A 19,639-nucleotide genomic window follows, 5' to 3' on the forward strand; every position below is an offset into this window, starting at 1 on the left:
AACAGACATTATTTATATATAACACTGAGTATGTCATATGAGCAGTTGCTAGAATGACTAAGCTGCATAAAGATTGACCATGTTGTTTTTCTCTGTTATTACTTTATTGCTTATGTAAAAAGAATTATACAATTGAGTCTAAGATATTTTTCATGCTGATGAAACAGCTGATTTTGCTTATCTGAATGTTCATCCTCAATTGATTATACTTAGGAAATGTTTGCTGGTGCTAATATTGCAGACAGATGGGGAAATGCCTGGAGGCAACCAGAGTGAATTCACTGAGTTCCTTCTCCTAGGGATCTCAGAGAGTCCTAACGAGGATCGGGTACTATTTTGGATGTTCCTGTCCATGTACCTGGTCACAGTGGTGGGACATGTCCTCATCATCCTGGCCATTGGCTCTGACTCCCACCTGCACACCCCCATGTACTTCTTCCTGGCCAACCTCTCCCTCACCGACCTCTTCTTTGTCACCAACACAATCCCCAAGACGCTGATGAACCTTTGGTCCAAGAACAAAGCCATCTCCTATGCAGGGTGTCTGACACAGCTCTACTTCCTGGTCTCCTTGGTGGCCCTGGACAACCTCATCCTGGCCGCAATGGCATATGACCGCTATGTGGCCATCTGCCGCCCCCTCCACTACACCACAGCCATGAGACCTGGGCTCTGTGTTTTGCTTCTCTCTTTCTGTTGGGTGATTTCTGCCCTCTATGGCCTCTTCCTCACCCTCTTTATGACCAGGGTGACCTTCTGTGGGTCCCGGAAGATCCGCTACATCTTCTGCGAGATGTATGTGCTGCTGAGGATTGCGTGTTCCAACACCCAGATCATTCACACAGTGCTCATTGCCACAGGCTGCTTCATCTTCCTCACCCCCTTAGGATTGATGATCATGTCCTACGTCTGGATTGTCAGAGCCATCCTCTGGATACCCTCAGCTTCTAGCAAGTACAAAGCCTTCTCCACCTGTGCCTCCCATTTGGCTGTGGTTTTCCTCTTTTATGGGACACTTGCCATGGTATATCTGCAGCCCCTCCACACCTACTCCATGAAGGACTCAGTAGCCACCGTGATGTACGCTGTGGTGACCCCCATGATGAACCCCTTCATCTACAGCCTGAGGAACAAAGACATGCAAGGGGCTCTGGGAAGACTTCTCCTAGGGAAAGATTTCCAGGGGTTGGCATGAGGGAAATTTGGGGCATTGAAATGGAGACTGGGAGTTTCCTGCACTATCTGCAATGTATTACCCTGTGTGGTATATAAGAGAGATTAGGACACAGTTCTAGCTCAAAATGAGTTTATTTGTGGTAAAGAAAAGACATTTATGTGTAACCCAATGTCCACCAGACCTCACCAGCCTTGGCAATTATGAGGTCAAACTCAACTCACACTAGAAATTTGCAGGATCAAATCCTTCAACTTGCCTGACCACAGGACCACAGTCCTAGCTTCATCCAGATAAACACACGTATAGCCTAGGGAGGTCATTTGTGTTTTCTTTAACATACATCCACACATGTTCCCTAGCTCTGCCTTCTCTAAGGAGCCTGGTGCCTGCAAGCCATTTATCAAAGATACCTGGTACTACTCCCACTGCAGTGTCCTGGGTGAGCCCACCCCTTGCCTGATGCACTTCCAGGTGGAACACTCTGCTTCAGGACTGACCCACAGTCCTTATGGACATAGCCCCTGGGGTCCATGCAGAAATGGAAACATTCCTCTGTTTTGCCTGGGTTCGTTTCAATCAGATGGTCTGCAAAATACTACTGCCTCTCATGCCTTTTTCCTGCATTCCTTTTCTTTGAAAGAAGTGAGCCATCTTCTTTGGAAAGTCCATCCTGTCCCTTATTCTGTGACTCCTCACCTGCCCTCTCTTCTTCATGCAGCAATTCCCTTATTCTCTCTACACAAAACTCTCAAACATATCAACACACACTCGTAAGCAGGAGTGGTGGTGGAAGCAGTGGAAGGTGGGGAGGTGAGACCCAGTCTCTATTGGGGCTCAAACTGCCTTGTGAAAAGCAATGAAAAGAAAGTGAATAGTAACTGATAAGAAGGTTGAGATTACTTGAAAGAGGAGGCAGTCCTTTACAGATGAATCATCAGAGCCAGCACTTAAGCCATATGTTGACAGAGTTGATTTAATGTTCATTCAAGTCATTCATCTATTCATTTCATTGATAACTACCAAATGTCCATTAGGAGCCACAAACTGGGTTACAAATGTGAATAAGGAGCTCCCAGCCTACTGCGGGAAGTAGACAAAATTACAGTCAAGTAAGTGGGCCTAATTCATAAATTAAAAGGCAATATTTAACAGATCAACCTAAAAGTTAAATACAGTTATATGTATTTAAAAGGGACATGCTGAAAATGTAAAAACACATAACAATTGTAAGTAACAGAATAGAAACAGGCACATTTGGAGAATCCCAATCAAAAGAAAGCTGAATATAGCTGTGTTAACACCAGATAAAAGAGACTTCAAAGTAAAAAAAACATTATTAGGGATGCAGAGTGTTACCACTCAGGACAAATTTGAAATATGCCCTGACACTCTGTGGAGCACAGTGTATGCTCTTCAAGCTCCCTCACCCCTCTCTGGCAGGGACCTGATGTAAGGTCCGCATCTAATTTGTAATCTGTGTTACTTTTCTGATACAGGACCCTAAACCGTATAACTTCAGGCCCCAGAATCTTGTACCTGCCTTACCCCTATGTAAGTCACTAAGTTAAAGCAACTTTAAGTATGTATGCTCCTAAAAAAAAAACTCAAAATATATAAAGTAAATCCAGTGTAATTACAGAGAAAAATTTGTAGGATTACCATCATGAAGGGAAATTTTGGAAGAACTCCCTTGATTTTTGGTGGGTCAGGTGGACAGAGAAATGGTGACAATGTGGAGGACTGGAACAGCTTGGTCAATACGGACTTGATCTGAACTTACATAGAGTTTACATGCAATAATTAGAAAAAGAATGTTTTTCTCGGGCTCATGTGGAACATTTGCAGGAGTTAAAGGAGTTAATCACATACTGGGCCATGAGAAAAAGAAGGCCTCAACAAATTTCAAGGCCCCACATAATCTCTGATCACAACTCAGATCTGGATAGTAACGACAGAAAGGCAAATAGAGAAACCCAAATTCTCTTTTGGAATTGGAAGACAAACTGCTAGCTAACTCGAGATGAGAAGAGAAAGCAAAATGGAAATTTGAAAATATCTAGCACTAAATGGTAACAAAAACTTTGCATGTCAAAACTTGTAAGACATTGCAAGCATGACACTTCAAGGGAAAATTGGTCTTAAGTGATTATATTAGAAAGAAGGAAAGCTTCCTGTTTGAGTTAAGTGTCCTCCTAGGATTCTGGAACAAATGAACAATGGAATAACTTCAGAGAATATGGAAGGAAAGAGATAAATAAATTAGGAGTAGAAGTCAACAAAATATGATAGAAAGGATCCAAAAAAATTGGTTCTTTATTTTTTTATGTTGCTTCATTTTTTAACGTTTTTATCAAAGTACAGTTGACAAACAATATAAGATTGGTTTCAGGTGTTAAAAAAAGAGTAGGTCTTTGAAAAAATAATGAATGGGACAAACTTCTGGGAAATTAATCAAGGGAAGAATAGAGAAACACAAACACTACAACATAAAAAAGAGGGATAAAATTGAGATTAGAATGGTTGAGAGTATTATCAGCATCTATATGCTAACAATTTTGGACATTTTGACAAAATGAATGAGTCCCCAGAGAGATATGACTTGCCAGAGCTAACTTAAAAATAAATGGAAAAATAGGAAGTCCCATAAACTATTAGGAGAATTGAAGCCACGGTTAAAGACAAAGAAAATACCCAATTCCATTGGCTTTACAGGCAAGCTGTAGCAAATTCTGGATCATCCAGTTTTCTTTACAAATTCTTCCAGAAAATGAAAAAAATACTACTTCCCAATTCATTCCATGAGATCAGTATCACCTGATAACAAAGCCAGTAAAAAAGTTCAAGAAAAAATTGGAAGGGCTCACTACATTTATGAATATAGATATCAGAATTCTAAACAAAATACTAGTAAATTAAATCCAACAGAGCATTTTAAAAATAATAATAACACTAAGCAACTAGTTTGGAATTATCACAGGTATGTAAAGATAATTTGGTATTTTTTTAATCCATAAATGTTATTTGCTATATTGACAGATTGAAAGGAAATATATGATCATCTTAATAAATACAGAAAAAGTGTTAGATAAAATTATAAACTAAATAATGTCTCTGATAAGGCATTAAAGTTATTTTATTCAATCTCAACTTTTAAATATATCTTTTGAATACTCTGCAAGATGACATGGGTGGGTATACAATGAAGCACTTCAGCATCCCAAAGAACATGGTTGTTTGAGAGGAAGCAATTGCATGATACTTTGAGTTTGAGATGAACTACCTGCTTCATGGAATACCACTTCTATTTCAAAGAATCACTAATACCAAAAACAGACAAAGACCCCACAAAAAAAGAAAATTACAGACCAATATTCCTGATGAACATACATGCAAATATACTCAACAAAATATTAGCAAACCGAATTCAAAAATACATCAAGAGGATCATACACCATGATCAAGTGGGATTCATCCCAGGGATGCAAAGATGGTACAACATTTGAAAATCCATCAACATCATCCACCACATCAAGAAAAAGAAGGACAAAAATCACATGATCATCTCCATAGATGCTGAAAAAGCATTCAACAAAAGTCAACATCCATTCATGATAAAAACTCTCAACAAAATGGGTATAGAGGGCAAGTACCTCAACATACTAAAGGACATACATGATAAACACACAGCCAATATCATACTTAACAGCAAGAAGCTGAAAGTTTTCCACCTAAGATCAGGAATAAGACAGGGATGCCGACTCTCCCCACTGTTATTCAACATAGTACAGGAGGCCCTGGCCACGGCAATCAAACAAAACAAAAAAATAAAAGGCATTCAGATTGGTAAAGAAGAAGTCAAACTGTCAGTATTGACATAATATTGTACATAAAATACCCTAAAGACTCCACTCCAAAACTACTAGAATAACGGAATTCAGCAAAGTTGCACGATACAAAATTAATACACAGAAATCTGTGGCTTTCCTATACACTAACAATGAACAAACAGAAAGAGAAATCAGGAAAACAATTCCATTCACAACTGCATCAAAAAGAGTAAAATATTGAGGAATAAACCTAACCAAGGAAGTGAAAGACCTATACCCTGAAAACTATAAGACGCTCTTAAGAGAAATTAAAGAGGACACTAACAAATGGAAACTCATCCCATGCTCTTGGCTGGGAAGAATTAATATTGTCAAAATGGCCATCCTGCCTAAAGTAATCTACAGATTCAATGCAATCCCTATCAAAATAACAACAGCATTCTTCGATGAACTGGAACAAATACTTCTAAAATTCAAATGGAACCACAAAAGACCCCGAATAGCCAAAGCAGTCCTGAGAAGGAAGAATAAAGCAGGTGGGATCTTGCTTCCCAACTTCAAGCTCTACTACAAAGCCACAGTAATAAAGACAATTTGGTACTGGCACAAGAACAGATCCACAGACCAGTGGAAAATAATAGAGAGTCCATATACTAACTCAAACATATATGGTCAATTAATATATGATAAAGGAGCCATGGATATACAATAGGGAAATGACAGCCTCTTCAACAACTGGAGTTGGCAAAACTGGACAGTTACATGTAAGAAACTGAAACTGGATCATTGACCAACCCCATACACAAATGTAAATTTGAAATGGATCAAAGATCTGAATGTAAGTCATGAAACCATAAAACTCTTAGAAAAAAACATAGGCAAAAATCTCTTGGACAAAAACATGAGTGACTTCATGATCATATCTCCCCAGGCAAGGGCAACAAAAGCAAAATTGAACAAGTGGGACTATATCAAGCTGAAAAGCTTCTGTACAGCAAAGGACACCTTCAATAGAACAAAAAGACATCCTACAGTATGGGAGAATATATTCATAAATGACATATCCAATAAAGGGTTGACATCCAAAATATATAAAGAGCTCACACACCTCAACAAACAAAAAGGAAATAATCCAGTTAAAAAATGGGCAGAGGATCTGAACAGATACTTCTCCAAAGAAGAACTTCAGATGGCCAATAGGCACATGAAATGATGCTCCACATTGCTAATCATCAGAGAAATGCAAATTAAAACCACAAGGAGATATCACCTCACACCAGTAAAGATGGCCAACATCCAAAAGACAAACAACAACAAATGCTGGCGAGGATGTGGAGTATACCACCTATACTGTGGTGGGAATGTAAATTAGTTCAACCATTGTGGAAAGCAGTATGGAGGTTCCTCAAAAAACTAAAAGTAGAAATACCATTTGACCCAGGAATTCCACGCCAAGGAATTTACCCAAAGAATACAAGTTTTCAGATTCAAAAAGACATATGCACCCGCATGTTTATTGCAACACTATTTACAATAGCCAAGAAATGGAAGCAACCTAAGTGTCCATCAGTAGATGAATGGATAAAGAAGAGGTGGTACATATACACAATGGAATATTATTCAGCCATAAGAAGAAAACGAATCCTACCATTTGCAACAACATGGATGGAGCTACAGGGTATTATGCTCAGTGAAATAAGCCAGGCGTAGAAAGACAAGTACCAAATGATTTCACTCATCTGTGGAGTATAAGAACAAAGAAAAACTGAAGTAACAAAACAGCAGCAGACTCACAGAACCCAAGAATGGACTAACAGTTACCAACGGGAAAGGGACTGGGGAGAATGGGTGGGAAGGGAGGGGAAAAGGGGGAAAGGGGGCATTTAGATTAGCAGACATAATGTGCGGGAGGGCTGTACAACACAGAGAAGACATGTAGTGGTTCTATAGCATCTTACTACGCTGATGGACAGTTACTGTAATGGGGTATGTAGGGGGGACTCGATGATGGGGGGAGTCTAGGAACCATAATGTTGCTCATGTAATTGTAGATCAATGATACAAACAAAAGAAAGAAAGAAACTACTCAGAAATAATTCAGACTTGGGTGTTTGGCATATATTGTCTCAAAAATAAACAACATGAGCCTGACCCTGGAAGGAAAACTGATGGTGTTCATTGCCAGTAATAACATTTGAGCTTTCAAGCAAATAATAAATCTTGGAAAATTTCTATCTGCTATAGCGAGCTCAATAGATTCCCAATACTTTAAGCCTTTTTGATGAGACCAGTGATTAACTAGATAAATACATATATATAAATGACATATGGGTGTAAAATGTATCAACAACACATGAAATGTGTCAACAATATATAATGAAATGTTTCAACATTTAGAAAATATGCATAACTCAGATAACTCGATGAACAAATATTTTCCAAATAACCATTGCATTATGTCAAAAACCAACACATGGGTAATAAATCAGTTCAAAATACAGGATAGACCAATGGATTTAATGTCATAGAGGATAAAACGTTCATTGATGTGGTATGAAACCCTGCATTGCTACTGGCCTTTAGGAAACTCATTGGTCAAGTTTTGAGGTAGTATCAAAGAAGAATATCCATAATTAGCTGAAAAGGCTTTTAAAATACTTCTCCCTTTTCCAACTACATATTTGGGTGAGGCTGGATTTTCTTCATATACTTCAACCAAAATAATATATCACTACAGCATAAATGCAGAAGCAGATATGAATATCCAGCTATCTTTCATGAAAGCAGATTTTTAAGAGCTTTGAAAAAATGTAAAAACAATACCATTCTCCTAAGTTTTTATTTTGAAAGATATATTGCTTTTCATTAAAAAGCCTACTTATGATAACACATAATGGGCACATTGTTTTTTAAATGAATTAATAAATATTTGTAAATGTCCTTTTAATATGGTAATATTGGCAGATGCAATCCATGTAAACAAAAGCTCTTTGGGGTCCACAAAATTTTTAAGAATATCAGTGTACCCTGAGACCAATAGCTTCCCTAAAAGGCAAACATACTTCAAAATGATTCACATCAAATTCAGGAAAATGATTCCTTTGAGGAGGACAGAATGTGGGAAAGGAACTGGGATAATGCTTTAGTGGTATTTATAACATTATAAGTGTTTTTTTAGAGAGGGATGACACAATAAGGTAACAAATAAACATGATTTGATTTTTATAGGGAGTTACATGCGTGTCTAAAACTACTTCCCATATCGTACTCTATGTTGGAAATTATTCCTGATGAATTTTTTACAATTTTTAAATGATTTGAAAGGTTGATTTGCCCTTGGGTTTGATCAGATGTGAGAAAAATACTTCTTTCCCCTCCAAACACTTAGAAAATCTAGACAATACATTTTTAATTTAAAAAGTAGTCAAGTTTGAAAGCCTAGAAGGAAAAATAAGAAAATCTAGACAATACATTTTTAATTTAAAAAGTAGTCAAGTTTGAAAGCCTAGAAGGAAAAATAACCAGACGCCAGAAAAGTGGAGAATGAACCCGTAGCCAGAAGGAATTAAATTGGGGGGATGACTGGGAACTCAGGGCTGGAGTTTTAACTCCCATAGAGCCCGGAGTTGAAGTCAGAGGACTCATGTGAGTGAGACTGAGAACTCAACTTCCTATATACGAAAATTAAAAGAGCTGAGAAAGCTCTGTCCCGTTTATGAACAGAGCCTGGGAAGTTTCCACCCTCTGACCCAGGGTCACAGCTGGAAGTGAGCCACCTGCCCTCAAACCTTTCATATGTCACCTCTTTATTCCTTTGTATCACGTCTTAGGAAAAATCATCAGCCTGACCTTTCACTTTACCACTTCACTCTTCGGCTGGACCCATTCTGCTACTTGGACCATTTATTCAATTTTTTATTTAAACAATGACATCTTTCATTTGCAAGATCCCTAATCAGTTCTGTTATGTAACTGTCCTTGTTTCATGAATATGCTGCCCTGCTTTATTTCTCTGAAGACACTATTACACTTATTTGAAAGTCCTGCTCTTATGTTCTATTAGGTCTGTTTTCTTGGGTGTAAGCTCTTTCCTTTGGCCTTTTTTTTTTTTATCATAACCTTTTCATGGATTTTGTGATTTCATAATGGCTGATGATTCTTCATGTATGTGCTTACGTTTGTAGCTGAGATTCCCTATTTAAGTGTTATTCATCTCTTTGGGTATCACCTGCTTGGGTGGGAGTGGAAGTTAACATGGAGGCTTGTGTTCTGTACTGTTTTCACTAAGAGTTAGGTCTACATAAGAATTTTGGACAAGATAAAGCACCTCAGCAGCTGGTCTCCTGGGCCTGAGTGTTCCCTGTTTTCCCCAGATTTGAGTAGCTACTCAGGGCACTTCCCTGTCTCCAAACCAGCCTTTCACACTCTCTCTTTCCTACCTTCAGGCAAATAACCCCCTCACTGCTTCCTGACCCACAGGAGTTATGCTGTTGTTGAGCCCACTGCAGAACCAAATTAATCATCCTGCCAGGCAGTCCTGGGCCCCTTCCTGCTTAGAGTCCATCACTTCTGGATGCAAAACACACTTCATAATGCATCCACCAAGCAGAGAAGTATTCTGTGAACGCTGGGAGGTGAGAGAGCACAGAGGCAAACCAGGTCAGTGGGTAGAGGCCAGGGAGGGGATATCCCCTGAGCTGCACCTGGAAGAACAGGATAAGGAGTTACGTTGATAAGAAGAAAGTAAGAAGAGAAATTGAGGCAAAGGGAATAGCACAAATAAAAGCATGGGGACTTTCAACAACAAAGTATGTGCAGAGAGTTACAGGCAATCTGGTGTAATCAGAGTGGCAGGCAATGGCACTGTCAAGGCAAAGTCACAGGTTGGATTCTCCAGAAGCAGACGCTGAGATGGAGTTCGGAGTATAAGGTGTTTATTTGGGATTAACAGTGAAAGAACAAGGGATGCAGTTTGGGCAGAGACAGAAATCAGATTGCAAGCAAGCCCTACAGAGCGTTGGCCAGCCCAGCAGGAGATCTGGAGTGAGTACTGACCATCAGAGCAAAATGGACAGTTTTTAAACCCCGCCTGGCTCAGTCACCAGGTGTGGGAAACCCTAAGCAAGGAGGCCTCAAACAGGGAGACTCTGTGCAGCAGAGGCAAATCCTCCTGTAGCTGACCCCTGGACCCTCTCTGCTTGCCACTGCACTCCCCACAGCCGGGCAGCACATGTGGCACTGAAGGGGGATCTAGCCAATGAGTTTCCATTTTTCATGAACAGGTACAGGCAATGTCATCAAGGGTCCTCAACAGCTGGTTAGAGAGCTCAGGTTTTATTCCATGGGCAATAAAGAGCCCATGAAGTTTCAAGCATTAAACTATTGTGTGTCATGCTTGAGACTTGCCCAGCTTTGTGTTGAGCAGCAGTGCGAATAATGGTTGTGAAGTAGAAGGCAAAGCATAAAGTCAGAGAGAACAGTTAGGAGACTACCAATTTGTCCCAGCTGAGGGGAAGAAACTGCACAGGGCACCAACAGAAGCATGAAGGAGGGGATGGATCAGAGAAGGCTTTAGGAGGTAAAATCTGCAAGAAGCCCAGCCGAGACTGTGTGCGTTTAGAAGATAAGTCAGGATATCAAATGTTCAAAAGCAGAACCTCTCAGCACCTACCCTTGCAGCCTGCATTCAGCTGACTCAAAACATCCATTTGCTTTTGCTCCCCAGTTTCCCTAGTACCCAAGCACGACCTTGTACATAGGACGTGCTTGATACATTTTACTGAATAAAGGGATGGACATATGAGAGTACCAAAACCCCAGTCAGCTAACACAAGATGTGGCTGCTACTTCCTGATCATGTGAGTCTTCAGAAACTGCCAAATTGGAGTCTGTAAATTCACACAACCACTCAAGGTGAAATTCAGAACAGGGAGAGGGTTGACATGGTAGCACAGCATGGATGGACATAAACTCTGTTGTGCAGCAGATTCAGTGGAATAAACAACGTGGAATTTTAAATGGGGCACAGACCTTTCTCTTTCATTTCAAGGCCACATTACCCCGGCTGCAATCCCTCCACCACCAGGCATGCAACTCGCCTCTGGGGCCAACAATGTCTTCTTAACCTAAGAATCACACACACTCATACACACACACAAATAGATTTCAGACCTCGGCTCTCCAGAGAATTACTAGAAGAGCATATTCTGAACACCAAAGTCAAGTACTTAAGACCTATTTGGAAAATAAAAAGCATTAACCGCATCCTAATTAATCCATAATATTATGTATGAAGTCCCCCTTGACTCATTTTTTAATTGGCTCTTTGCTTGCAAAAATAAACAATGCAAATGTGTGTAAAATTTAAAGGAGTCTATACAAAGAAGTATCTATTTGCATAAACTAAAGTGAAGGATACTCAAGAAACTTAGAAGTTCCCTCTGGCTAGGGGAACAGGGACATAAGAGTAGGAGAGAAACTTATTTTTCACTGCTTGCTCACTAAAGCAGCTTACAATTTTTCCATATGTCTTTATTACTTTTTTTAAAGTACTGTCAAAAGTAAAATAAAAATTAAGCCTATACCCTTCCACTCCCATATCTGCTTTGATATCCTAGGAGTAAACCTCTGTGAACAGTTTTGATGTGTGTCCTTTCAGATACTCATCCTTTCCTCCATAGATTTTCTGGCCCAACAGTGTGCATGCAGTGTCTACATCAGAGATTATGAAATAAACTATTTAAAATTATCTAGACACAGCAGTAAGGCTTGGTGCTACCTTGCCCTTCACAGTTCAGAGCAGCAGAACAGCACGCCCCAACCTGGCAGCGCCCTCTGCCCCTAACATACTTTCTCCCTTTGCCAGCCCATGTGAGACCACTGCCTCTGTACCCAGAATTAGTCACAAGGTGACTTACAGAGCATTTTCTACATTCAGTTTTATTGTTTAGCAAGTAACCCTTCAGCCTTTTATTACACATATGTATTCAACAGCACCCAGTCTGTGCTTATACAGAGGCTGGGCCAGCCTCTCCTGATGTATAAACAAACATTGCCCGGTTCTGCCTGAGTCACGTGACCCAGCAACTTCCTAAGAACCTGTAGTCTGTGTGTGTATGTGTGTTGAGGTAGGGCTGGGGAGTTCCACAGTTTTATCCACTAGCCACTATAGGTCCCGTGCCTTTGGCCTATGAGCTTTCCAAGGATTAATAAAATAATCCTGAAAAAATACATATTATTAGCTCTAAAATAACAAAACTGCAAAATTAAAATTACTAAACATTTATTTCAATGTCTACAAAACCTAACCCCACAGTAACTCAGCCCCACCAGTAATGTTTTCTGTGGGTGGAGGTGCATTTTAATGTTTGATTTCATGTGGGGTCAGGCCTCCAGTACTGAGCGTCAGAGGCTCTAGAAGGTGTGGCTCTCCCGCTGCGAGATCCCGGCTGGGCTGACTCGCCGCTGCCCCGCGCTGGAGGAGAGGGCGGGGGCTGCCCGCAGTGGTCTTCTCCACCAACCCATCCCACCTATTCGGGACTCGGCCCCAGGCCCCAGTACGGCCGGCAGAGCACCCAGATTTCTAGACCGAGGAAAGACTCCGCTTCCCCGGCACCCGCCGTCGTTTTCTCTGGGCACTCCACCTCCGCCCTAGGCCCACCTGTCCCCTGAAGCTCCCCAGCCCTATCCGCCGCGGGCCTTACGCAGGCAGCGATGGAGGATTAAGACCCCCGATCGCGCGTCGGCTCCGCTTCGCAAGCCGGTTATAGAGCTACGGAGAGCTCCCTTCCCGAGAGCCTCAAAGAGCAGCGGGCGCAGGAGCAGCAGCCAATGGCAAGCCCTGGGGGTGGGATTCCTGCTTTACTGACCAATGGAGGGCCCTAGTTGTATTGGTCCTTCAATGGACTGGCCCTTGTAAAGTAGGGCCTTTCGATCTGTCCAACACGCATTTCACCCTCCCCCGAGAGGCTCAAAGCCGCCCACTCAGCCAACAGCCAATGGGGAGACCGGAAAGGCGGGCCTCCCCGAAAACCCGCGGGTGAAAAGCCGGGAGAGGTCGGCACTCTAGCCTTCCCCGACAGCTGCCGAGCGTCGTGGTGGTTCCTCAGGCTGCGCGCGCCATCCAGTGGCAGCCAGGCAGAGACCGCAAGCGTCCTTATTAGAAACCTAAAAGTACTAGTAAAACCTCTTTCAATCTTTTTAGCGTTCCCCAAGTTCAGAAGAAAGGATGAGCCTGCCAACTGTCCCCACCCACCGGGAAGCAAAATTGTCCCGGGCCCTCCTCCCCTTCCTTAAAACTGAGTAATTCTTTCCCACGACCACCAGGCACTCGATGCAACAATTTTAAATGAAAACTAGCCAATTAAGTCCAGCATTACATTAGGAGAATGCACAAAAACAATGATCAATCAGATCTTTAAATGAGCAAAGGCATTTGCTAAAAGTTAACATGATTACTGAGTTTAAAAATAAAAATGAAATTCTCGGTAATGTAGACTAAAATACTATCCCAGGCTTTAATACATTTAAATGTTCAATCAGCTGAGCCTATTGCCCCATACGTCAGACTAGGACCCCTGCTGAGACACCCAACATCGTAAAAATAAACAAGGTCTCAGGAGATGGCAACTGCCCCATCTTTCAGAGTGGATCTGTGTGCTATGTTGAGTGAGGACACTAAGTCCCATCACGCCTGGGAAAGGAGTTATCTACTGGAATTTGCAATGACATCCCACCAGGAAGGATGAATTACCTGGCACCCTCGGGTGAAGGGGAACTACTCAGTCTCCGATGGGATCTCAGCGTCTTGCTGCAAGCCTGATCTGTTGAAATGCACTATGCCTGGAATGGAACACGTACCATTGAAAGAGAGGAAAAACTAGGGGTCCTGGTCTGACATATCGCACCCGCCACCCCATCCATCTCCTCACAGCCTGACAGAGCTGCCTCCCCTGGCCAGCAGGTATGGTATGCATAACCAGGACAACTTCCTAAAACTGTAGCCACACGAGCATCTAAGGACCAGGCCATAAGGGTAACTTTTATATATATATAAGGGAAACCTTCCCATACAAGTTGCTACTAAGTATCTGTCTTCTTGGCCTTAAACTTCTGCTGCTCCTTTGGTGTCCAGTCATGGAATGGGTCCTTAATAGAAATACCTTTCTACGATGGGCCCACTTGTATGCCTAACAAAAGAACCAATCCAACTCCTGGGTATATAGGCAGCTTCTCTCTCTCTAGCGTATCAGGATTGCCATGGTGAGTGTATCACCATTTCAGGGAGGGGATCAAAAGCCCTAAAGCAATCCATCCATTTAAAAAGAACAAAGTAAGACTGGTACTTTTAATTCATCTGATACTGCTACTACTGATCCAGAAACCTGGCCTATAGCATATACTATCAATAACACTGGACATGGGTATTCTTTTTCTGTCAATCAAACTAGACAGGCAGCCCATCAAACTGCTGACTGGAAGGATCCTAAAAATACCATCAGAGCCATGCATGATTATGCTCAGATTTGGAAGAAAGTCGTATGGCTCAACCAGGTTTATAGGCATTTGAGCACCTGGGCACCCCTATGTTGGGAACAGAAAAATCACTCTAAACAGTACCAACCCACTTGTACCAGAAATATGGGATGGAGACCACCAGAACTATATACAGTTGACCTTTAACAACATGGGTTTGAAAGGCATGGGTCCACTTATACACAGATCTTTTTTCAATAAATACCATACAACACTGTAAATGTATTTTCTCTTCCTTATGATTTTCTTAATAACATTAGCTTTTCTCTAGCTTACTTTATTGTAAGAATATAGTACATAACACATACAACATATCAAATATGTACTAATCAACTGTTTATGTTATCAGTAAGGCTCCCAGTCAACAGAAGGCTATTAGTAGTTAAGTTTTGGGGAAGTCAAAAGCTCTGTGTGGATTATTGACTGCACAGGGATTGCCATCCCTAACTCCTGTGTTGTTCAAGGGTCAACTGTAGTCATTCTGCTACACTAAAGGATAGCACCTGGTTTGACACTGACTGGTCACACCACCCAGGCGTTTACTGGATAGCCCTGAGTGGAACCCAGTGGTTATGTAGCACAAATCTCTGGCCATGGCTTGCACCTGGGTGGTTGAGCCACTGCCGCTTAGGTTTTTCCTGGGCACAGAGGAGAATCTGCTCCACAGTGACTGCAATTACCAACCACCCTCTCCTCAAGGCCAAATGGAAACTTCTGTTTCTACTGGTATGATCATTTGGCCACTGTTTTTGTTCTTTCCATTGGCATGGGAGACTTCACAGCACACACAGAAAAACGCCCTTACCAAATTCACCCAGAAAACCTTAAATGATAGCGAGTGGACAAGGCCCGCCCTTATTGAACACTGAAATTTCTCTAGTGAAAAAGCTGTCCTCCAAGTGAACAGGAGGACCTCGGACATTATCACTGCCTAGCAGTGAGGCACCTGGGCTCCTATCCAAACAGAGCATGTGTGTTCATACTTAATGAGTCAAGTAAGAACTCAAATGAATGCCCTAAGTGATCCAACCCCCAGTCTAGGGGACTTAATAAGTGGTTCAGATCATAGGGCTCTTAGTGGAAAAGAACTGTTCCTCATTCTGGGTATCATTATTTTAACCTGTGTTTCCTCTCACCATACCTATACTGAAGCTGGGGTGTCTGCTTCTGATACAGCCAGATAACCACCAAACAAGCCACCTCCGTGCTAGTAAAACCCTTTGCTGACCACTCAAAGTACATAACGAGGATGGTGTAAGAGCCAGTCACGAAGGAGGAGGTCATGGTGAGAACATGCCCAGGGGATGACCCAAGAGCTGAACCAGCCTATAGAGGCTCCTCGCCCCCTTTCCTGTCCTTGACTATGCCTGCCTTCCCCAAGCTAGAAGCTGCCGCAAGGACACAGCCTTTAGGGAGCAATGTGTTGCTGCGACCATCTGGGCAGTACACATGACTGAACTCAGTCAATGCCTCTCTATAAACTCCAAGGTTCTGGAGGGCAGACGCGGAGCTCTATTCCGCTAGCAGCCCCCAAACAAGCCTCATGGTAAGTCCCTTGCTTACTAACACTGCCACCTACCAATCTGGAGCGGTCTGCCTCTTCCGTCTTTCCCTGCCTGCCATGTACGGGGCCAATTTCAGACTTCACCTGGGGAACTCCCCAGGTGATGAACCAACGGGGTACAAGAAGTGGTCCTTGCCGGGGAAGGCACTGGCCCCTGGGCGCTGCTGGCTGGCGCGCCCCGCGGGTACCCGTCCTGGAAGAGCCGCCAGCGCCGCGGGTGCCAGCCTGCAGCCACGCATGCGCCGCGAGAGTGCCCAGTGAGGCCTGAGGGCCTGCGAAGCGCCAAACCGGGAGCAAAGACCCTTCCTCCTGCAAAGTCTCTCTTGCACCCTCTACTGACAAAGCGTCACTTCGCGCCAGCTGGCGAAGAAAACATTTAAAGGACCCGGATCCCTTTCACAGTCTTGGCAATGAAGGGAAAGTGATGCTGAGACCACCTCATCCGGTCTTCAGGGACAGAATTAAAGCTAAACAAAAAGCCATCACAAATCCATAAGGAAAAGACCAACAACCCAATGGAGAGAAAAGAAATTCTGAGAAGAAAAGCAGAAAGCAGAGGTGAGAGAGGCAAGAAGTCTGACGACCCTTTCTGTCTTTCTGGTGCCCCAGCTGCACCCCTGTCGCTTGATTTGAGGATACACACCTGTCTCTTTTTAACAACTGCCTCCTTTTAATCAACTTAAACTAGTTTAAGCTGGCTTCAAGCCCTGCAACAAAGTCATCCTAATCACCACAGATTGGCAATAATAAGTCACTGAATTAAAATCTTAGATAATTTTATAATTGCTGAGTGTAACTCCTGGGGGAAAACACCTTTGAAATGAGTCAAACGGAGAAATTAAGTGCGAGAAACCCTTTTATTGCTTACAAGCAGTCGTCCACTCCTGCTTGCCCCTGTCTCTCTCGACCTGGTTGCAAGAAGGGCCCCACCCAACCTCTCCCATCCAGATACGCCCTCGCTCCCCCTTGTAATTACCTATTATTGATATGGAGATGGACTAAGGCCAGACGAGAGATTCCGCAAATATTGCAATTGTACCTACACTGAGTCCTTGTAATAGGTTACAGTTAGTATCTGCTGGAATTTTATCCCTTCCAGGTTTGGAAACTCTCTTAGTGGATAATTCAACAATTAAAAGTTAAAATCCGTATTACATTCACTATTACACTCTAAGTGGCGAACATAACTGGATCATCTGGGCCTCATCCATTTTGCCTGGCCTTTTCCTCAGATTCCTTATTAGTGATAAGTTCTTGTAAAACCTACCAATTGTTATTTTAGAGCAAGGCTATCCAGACTTCCTTGTTGGTTTTATATATATATATAATTTTTTTATGTACTGTCTTGCAGCAGATTAGTAAAATTTATCTGATCTAATAATTTGAGCCAGTCTTTTACCATCTTTCTCATAAAGTGTCTGCACCTTTCCATAACTGTCTAATCGTTCAATTGTGTAATTTCTTATGGGGAGCTGTTCATGTTTTCATGTTTTATTAGTTCTTTTATATGGGCTGTTTCGTGTTACGATTCCACTTGATGGAGCCAATTCATCAACCATATTCTTTACCTACAGTGGTTCCTAGATTACTTTGCCTTTAACATCATTAGTGGTAGGGACACTTCACCCACGGGTGCTATCTTCAGCTCTTTCCAGCAGCTCTGTTTCGCTCCTAGATGGCCGGTAGGTTTCCACAGCCCTCATATCACATCTTTCATCTGATCATTTGTTCTGGTTTGGAGAAAGAGGCGCTGGTTGTATTTTAATTTTTAATTTTAGTTTAATTTTCGATTCTCAGTATCAGATTTTTCTTTTGACCAAATCCCTCCTGTTTTGTGTATGATGCTCATCTTTTCTTCCGGTGTTTCTTATTACGGACGGCCTTGTCATTCACACAACCACAGTCCATTTTCATCTGAAACTACTCCTTACCAGCCTCATGTTTTATGTACTATATTCTTCTCTCTGGTGAGTCCCTTTCATTTTCCTGTAAGATCTTGTGTTTTGCCGGGACAGACATTTGCCCCCCATTTGTGATAATAACGACAATCCCCTGCATGGGGGACTGACATCGTTCAAGCCCCCTGCACACTCACTGTTTCCCAACCCCATTCTCACAGGGCCTGACACTACTGTACTGGGAGGTTTATAGAGAGACATGGTTCCCAAACTGGACTGTGGTTTCCAGAGAAATCAGAATCACCCATGTGCTTGCTTAAAAATGCAGGTTCCTGGGCCCCACCCAGCCCAACTGAATTCTAATCTCTGGAATGGTGCCTATAGTTTGCATTTTAATAATCTCTCCAGGTGGTGTCTATGCACCCTAAAACTGAACTGCTAGAGAAGAAAGCCTCTGTGACGGGCACAGTGTCCTGGCCTGAGAGTGGAGGGGGCTGGTCTGAAGCAGGGATAACCTACAAAGTTTCTCCAGACCCTGTTGCTTCCAGCATATTATCTCTGCAGAAGAAATGGAGACTGAAAGTCTCCTTCCAAGGATCACTGCCCTTAGGTGTGACACCTGTGTCTCAGAGCTCCTCTCTGGAACTTAACCGTGGTTCCCATTAACGGTGTCCCTGACTGGGAACACCATAATTGTTTGAGGTGCACCATAAATGTTTGAGAGCAGCTGTTTGAAGGGGCCATAGCAGTGGCTCACCACATTCACATGTCAATTCAGAGAACCAGTGGAGTCATGCAGCCCCACCAGGCTTGCATTGAGGTACCATTTCATCATGGTACCTCATCTCACTTCCCAGGCAGAATGAGAGGACTGGCTCTCTGAGGAAGGGAAAGTATTTGACTTGTCCCTCTCTATACCTGCAAGGTGGAGGGACCTCCAACCATGGTACCCAGTGCATCAGGGTATGGTGATTGTCTTAACGTTGCTGAGACCACCTGTCACTGCCAGGGTCTGGGGAAAGGAGAAGGTAGGTGCAGAGCAAAGAAAACCAGTGCTAGGATATGGCAAAGAGTAGCAGACTTCGCTGCCTGGTGGGTGATGAGGATAAGGGGACATCCTGAGAGTTGACTGGGCACTGAGGAGGTAGTGGGATTGAAGTTCCCACACCATTAACCAAAGGCTGCAAAGTAGACTTCTTGGAACAGGAGCCAAGGAAAGGGGAGAAATGGGTCCAGCCTACGCCCCATCTCTCAGGGCAGGGACTTGTGACAAAACAGTAGCATTTGAGTGCCTGCTAAGCAAAGGAACCAATGGAGGGTTCATATTAAAGAGACAGAGGGAACCAAGAAAAAGGGGGCCTCAGCCTCCCCTGCACTTATTTGGACCTATCCAGAAATGGGGGGTCCAAGAGTCCTTGCCACACCCCAAGCCAAGACTCTGGACCCACCTGCCAGCCTGCCCCAGAGGGTTACATGGGGAGGGGTGCTGACTGAATGTGAATTGCAGTTTAAAATCAATAGGACTGAGTCTGAACTGAAATAACAGTTTTTATAACTGCAAAGTTATAGAATTAGACTGTGATATTATCACTGGAGGCAGCTTCCCAGAGGGCAAGGAAGGGCTGGTCAGAGCGCAGCT

General features: G+C 42.8%; 1 protein-coding gene across 1 annotated transcript; it reads left to right on the top strand.

Annotated features, from left to right (window-relative positions):
- The first annotated feature begins 253 nt into the window (after positions 1 to 253).
- Positions 254 to 1,195, top strand: LOC108397316 (olfactory receptor 1D2-like). Its single transcript, XM_037022777.2, has one exon. The coding sequence runs from the start codon at positions 254 to 256 to the stop codon at positions 1,193 to 1,195; it is 942 nt and encodes a 313-aa protein (XP_036878672.2).
- The last annotated feature ends 18,444 nt before the right edge of the window (positions 1,196 to 19,639 follow it).

This window comes from Manis javanica, chromosome 4 (assembly GCF_040802235.1).
Source record: "Manis javanica isolate MJ-LG chromosome 4, MJ_LKY, whole genome shotgun sequence".
NCBI classification, from domain to species: Eukaryota; Metazoa; Chordata; class Mammalia; order Pholidota; family Manidae; genus Manis; species Manis javanica.